Source organism: Acanthochromis polyacanthus, chromosome 21 (assembly GCF_021347895.1).
Source record: "Acanthochromis polyacanthus isolate Apoly-LR-REF ecotype Palm Island chromosome 21, KAUST_Apoly_ChrSc, whole genome shotgun sequence".
NCBI lineage: Eukaryota > Metazoa > Chordata > Actinopteri > Pomacentridae > Acanthochromis > Acanthochromis polyacanthus.
In genome coordinates this window covers 5,693,842-5,699,841 of record NC_067133.1, presented here as the reverse complement: position 1 = coordinate 5,699,841, position 6,000 = coordinate 5,693,842, and the positions used below count along the sequence as shown (strand labels likewise).

General features: G+C 44.0%; 1 protein-coding gene across 2 annotated transcripts in view; it reads left to right on the top strand.

The window, feature by feature from the left end:
• Window positions 1-2,368: 2,368 nt before the first annotated feature.
• tnrc18 (trinucleotide repeat containing 18) overlaps window positions 2,369-6,000 on the top strand; it is a 72,832-nt gene continuing 69,200 nt past the window's right edge. For both annotated transcript variants that reach the window (XM_022207823.2, XM_022207822.2), the window contains exons 1-2: window positions 2,369-2,573; window positions 4,201-4,544. In XM_022207823.2, the coding sequence (XP_022063515.2) occupies window positions 4,337-4,544 (208 nt within the window). In that variant the 5' untranslated portion in view covers window positions 2,369-2,573; window positions 4,201-4,336. The remainder of the gene's footprint in view (window positions 2,574-4,200; window positions 4,545-6,000) is intronic.

Genomic DNA, 6,000 nt, shown 5'->3' with positions numbered 1-6,000 from the left:
ACCCCAGTCGGAGCGATTTGGAGAACAAAAGCCCGCTCTGGACCCCTTTCGGACGGTCCGAGACATCGCTCTGATCCCCGCCTGGTGGTTCCCACCACCGGGTTCCCGTTGAGGAGGAAGCAGCAGCAGGACGAGGGCTCTTCTTCTACCGCAGCTCGGTGCCTTGTGGTCCAATCAAGCGATAATAATAATTTAAAAAAAGAAACGTAAATAAAACTAAAATACTGAGATGCGACCACCGGCAAAACACCGGACAACGCCACAGCAGAGCGGGCACGTTCACCCGCATGTGTCCGGTCCTCCTTCTCCCCGCAGCGGCTCGGTCCCCGTCAAAGCGCTATACCGGAGGGTCGCCTTGAAACCGGCCCCGCTGCAGGAGGAGGGGCCGATGGGGGTGTGTGTGCCGGGGGCGGCTTGAAACCGCCTCAGATTTTTTTTTTTGATCAACATTTTTTTGCAACTCAATGTAACGCGGATTCAAAGGAAACTTATGGAGTGATGCGCAGAAGGAAGGAGGTCCAGTGAGAGGTTTTACAGCTCACCTCCACCTCCTCCTCCCCACGAAACCTCCCTCTTCTGAATTTTAACGTAATAGTACTTAACGACGCCTTTTTCCTCTTCTCTTCTAATGCAAATCTGACTCAGACTCTGTGTAGATTATGCACAAGGAGGCACCCAGAGCTGCTTCACCTACAGCCTCGGTTTGGGTCATTTGCATACCGAAAACCTGGCCTTATTCCTGCCTCAGATGGTTTAGGGGGTCATACATGCAACCATCATGAAGACACAGACTAGTATGATAAGAGTGGACAGGCAGACAACTCCTATGTGGGTAAAATTTCACAGATTTGTTTGAAAATGTTACTTTAACCATCCTGTTGTCCTCATTTACGGGCACCAAAAAAATACTGTCCAAAAATTAAGCAAAAAAAAAAAATCCCCAAATTTCTGAAAATTTGCAAAACCTTCAGGAAGAAAATTCTAGTAATTCCTTAAAAAATTCCCTGAAAATATTTATTTTAAAAAAATCCCTTAAAATTGGCGATAAATTCTTGTAATTTCTTTTAAAAAAATAAGGAAAAATTTTCCAAAAAAATCCTAAAAATATCTAAAGTGATTACATAGTAAAAACTTTTAAAATTTCTTTAAGAACATTCTTTAAGAACATTCACATAAAAATAAAGCAAAATCCAGCGAAATTTGCTGGATTTTGATTGATTTTTATGTGAATGTTCTTAAGAAACATTTTGAACATTTCTTTTTTTCCACCAAAAAATGTTCAAAGATTTCCCAAAAATGTTAAAAATGTGGACATCAGAAGTTTCACGGTGCAAATATATATTTTCCCCACATTTTCAAACTTTAAAACTGTTCAATTTTGACCCGCAGGACAACACAAGGGCTAAGCAAGCATTTTATAGAATAGTGAGCATTGAAATAATGCCAAATAAAACTGGATTATTGTTGCATTTCTAACCATAAAATCCATTTCCAGCCTGCACACACATTCAGACACACTATGTGCACTTTACCACCCATCTCACTGCTCATTTTGCACTAATGTAGCTTACATATGTTTATATTTTGATTATTTTATCTGTATAAAGTATGCTTTTTTCTATTTCAACACCTGGGAAATTGTGGGGAAACATAGTGACAGCAAATATGTTTATGTTACTAACCTGCCTGTTTTTTTTTTAATTTTTGTTGAATGTAAGCTGCTGAATTGGGATTAATAAAGTATCTATCTATCTATGTATTTATCTATCTGATTCTTAATTCTTCACATAAGCACTATAATCGGCCCTTTATGGTTTGGATTTGTCAAAGTGAAACTGGGGTTAGATATATGCTCATTCAATTAGAATAAATTAAAGGCCCTTGAGAAATAATGAGATTGTTATCTGGTCTTTTTATTTTTTTATTTTCTGTCCCTTGCAGGCAGAAATGTAGGTGTGTAATTGAAAGTCATTAACTGCTTCCTAGCAAGGAAAAAGTATGTAAAAAAAATGTGCAATGATGTTAGGGGCTACAACGCCACCATACTTTCCCAACCTCCAGTGTTTTCTTCAGCGTCTGCTATAATCAGCGTGGAAACTGGTGGGTGGGGGGCACCTCCACGCACACACAGGAAAAAAAAAAACAAAAGAGAAACCCATTGCTTGTTTTGATCACTCAGTCTTGAAGGGAGAGGGGACCTTGAAACTGCTCAACCTCCTTGCTCCATAATTGGTTTTATAGTGCTGGCGAGCGGCCAGGCTGCGTTTTTTTTTAATACACTGGGGGGGATTTGATTGACAGCCGCGCTAACCAATCAGACAGCAGCTGTGTATAAAGTCCCGGGTTGGGTGGTAGTGAAGGAGATGGGCGGGGCTTTGCAAAACAATGCTGTGTTTCATTGCTGAGGAGGACGCGTCAGGGGCTTTCTCTCCCCCCAGTTATCCCCCAGTTTACCTTCGGACAAGCCTGTAATGGATTAGACTATTCCAGCGCTCCCCGCAACCCTGGACTGGATTTTAAAACATTTTTTTAGCTCCTTCTTCCCTCAACCTTCCCCTTTTCCCTCCACTGAAGTAAGCGCTCGGCATGTTTTTTTCCCTTGTTTGCCTTTTTCTTTTTCCAGCTAAAAGCGCGAGGTTAAATAAAAGTAATTTCATATGGAAATGCGAGCGAAAAGGGCGCGGAGGTTATTGCGTGTGCGACATGTTGGGTTTTTCTCGGGAGGGCATTTTTCGGCGTTTAGAGGAACACTTTCGAGACGTTTCCTGCGAGAAAGTTTTTGCGTGTCGGTAATGGAACCGTGAAAAGTTTGAAACGTGGCTGAAAAATGCGGAGCTGCGCCGCCGTGCCGCATGGAGCCCAGACGGTGTAAAACTTCCCCTCCAGAGGCTGTTTGAACGCCGCCGCGAGGCAACAAATGTGTCCGGTGTGTTTCTCTAAAAGGAAAAAATGTGTTTACTGTGAATTGTGGACGAGCCCTTCTCCAGAAACCCGCCTGCTTCGCCTGGATATCACGAGTCATGGCTGTAATGTGTTAGCTAGCTGCTTTTGAAGGTTACCTCGCCTTCTTCTTGCTGTTGTTGTTGTTTTATTTAAATATTCATAACTTGTACGTTCATTCTACGACATTTTGTAGTTATTAGGTAACATTACCTAATCTCCCCCGTTAAGCCGTTGTCGTTGCCCTCCTTAAAGTAACTTTTTTTGCTTCTTTTTTGTGATTTTTAATATAAAACACACATATATGTTGCTTTTAATGAGCTGCACAGTTAAAATAAGACACATTAGTCCCGCTTAACTTGTTTTTTTCTTGGGTGGATACTGGCTATATATCGGTGTGTTAACGTTGGAAGCTAAAACACGCTGTTAAATATCAGTGTTAATGTAAAACTTATAGTATAGGTGCTATAAAAGCGTCGAAAATGTGCATAGTTGGGGTGAGTTTAAAACTGGAGTGTTTACGGGTCGGGTTCTGATTTCTCTCCTTTGGGCAGCACCCATTACGAAGTAGCCTAAGCCGGACTAAATTCGCATCTGCGGGCAACAAAACACCGTTAACCCTGCTGATTAATGATGCAGGCTTTTGCAGCCTTATTTATTTTTAACCCGTTTGAAATTTATATTTGATGCGCCTCCAGTATTTATGGTGTATTGGTTTACAGGGCGACTCGGCCCCGTAGCCTTGCATCGTCGCTTTATGGCTCCAGAAAACAGCTGGCTGATCGGAAAAGGGAATGATATGTTGTTAAAAGTTGACGTTTTGCGTTTGCATCGCAGGACGGGGGAGATGTTTTCACGATCGTGGTACAGCCGGCCGCTTCTCTCCTTGATTGTTTCCCAGGAAAGCGGAGCCCCGGAGCGGCTTGCCTGATCGGTGTGCAGTGGGGGTGGAGAGTCGCTCAAACATGAGACCATAATACAATAAATATAAGTTAAAGTCCGCGTTAATATCGCCCTTTAGGACACAATCGGGGCAACTCATCGGCATATGGTCTCACTGGCTACCAGCAAATATCCAGGGTTTAGTTTTTGAAGTGGTTTTCCAAACTGCGTCATTGCGCGTATGGGCCGCCTGTTCGCTGGAAAGAGAAGAAATCCTTAAACTACCAGTTTCCAACAGTTTGCTTCCCCCACTGCAGACTGCCTTTAGATTGTGTATCAAGCGATATTTCTTTTTTTCCTTTTTGTTGTATTTTATAGGTCGGCAGGATGGCTGAAAAGGAGCCCGAGTCGCCTGGAAAACTAAAAACATTATTATAGCCAGAATTGGCTTTTTCGGAATAGGGGGCCTATCCGAACGGACAAATTCCCTTCACAACTTTCCTCATTGTGGATAATGGATGGCAGAGATTTTGGTCCTCCCCGATCCGTCCACCTACCACCTCCGTTGTTGGCGGGGCTCGCTGTGGAATCTCACCGACTTGGAGCAGCAGCAGCGGCCGGCAGGATCCCTCCCTCGCCCGGTCACTTGGGCGCGAGTCATCCGCCGCCTCTCCACTCCGGAAAATTTTTGCCATCGGCCATTAACCTACATCCACACCACAGTGAGTAGCCTATACGACGTTTGACTGCTGCATTTTTTTTTTTTTTTTTGGTTATGCGAGTGTCCCAGAAAGCGCAATGTTGCAAAAAAAAAAAAAAAACTTGGAATGACGCCGCGCTAAAAATGCGTATTGGTGGCAAGCGTGTGCGGTCATCACTCGGATGTCAGTGCGGTCTTATGTGGGGAAATTAACCCAGTTGTAAATTTTATAAGGAGGTGTGGCTGTTACATGGCTGTGACAAGTTTCAGTTGTGTGAACAGATCGTGTTAAGATTTCTTAGCTTTTGCAGCGGGCAACGCATCTAGCGGAAAAATGACTTCAAACAGCGTCGGTATGAAGCGGCACAAGGCGCCGTTGGGGGCTGGAGGTGTAGGTGTTGCTGCGGCAGTGTTGCAGGTCAGGGTGCACTGATCTCTGATTGCATGTGGACCATTACACTGTCACTGCTGTGAGAGCAGATGCAGGCTTGTGTGTGTTTAGTGTGTGTGTTTAGTGTGTGCATGTGTGTTTTGGCAGAGTGGGGGGTGGTAAAGTTGCGACCTTAGAAGGATGACAGACCACTGTTGGGAGAAATTGTTGGGAGTGTTTTGCGTGCATAAAGAGCAACCGTTGGTCCCTATTTGGAGTCAGAGCCACTGTGCTGGAACATTTGGCAAATGCTTCATGCTCCTTGTTCGTGCATTTGTACCAGTTCAGCTCAATACATCCCCCCCCCCCCCCCTTTCTGCTGCTTCAAGTACACTGGGGAATATCTCAGTGTAAGGAGAGTGTGTTTGTTTGTGCAGGTTGGGTGGTTTTGATTATGCGTTTGGTCATTGTAAAAGATGTTAGTTATTCAGTGGATGGTCTACAGTATGTGTTGTTCCCTGCTGAGCTGGTGATTTTACTTTAACTGCATCTGAAGCCTTGAAATAACATCATCCAGAAAGGATTACATTGACATACGGTTTTGTGGTCAGTAACAAGCAGAGTGTGTTTTGTGTGTGTGTGGAAAAATATGCCCGCTGTGTCTTTTGGAAGATGGAAAGTCTGACAAACGCTCTCATCGAGTTACGTCCACCCCTCTGAAGTCATGTTGCAGCAGACGGTGACACAACTACAGTTTCCCTGGTTTCCTTTCAGAGGTAAGCGCTGCTCCAACCTCACAAGCGAGCGTTGTTTCGGAAGGGTCGAGTAAAAGTGAAGCAGTGTTAATTCGACGCACCGGCAGAGCCCACACACTAAACTCACGCACGAGCATGGAAAGGTGTCAGAGATGAAATCAACTCATCGCAGCGGGGAGCGTTAGGATGATTGATGGGTGCATTGTGGCACCTAAATGTAGCAGGGCGCAGCTTATTGCAGCGAGTTGAGGAGAGTATTCAGAAAAAAGAACATTTTCAGGAGGATATAATGGAAGCGTGTGTGTTTTTCTTGTAAATAAACACCATTTCTGTTTGCGTTTCACTTTGGATGA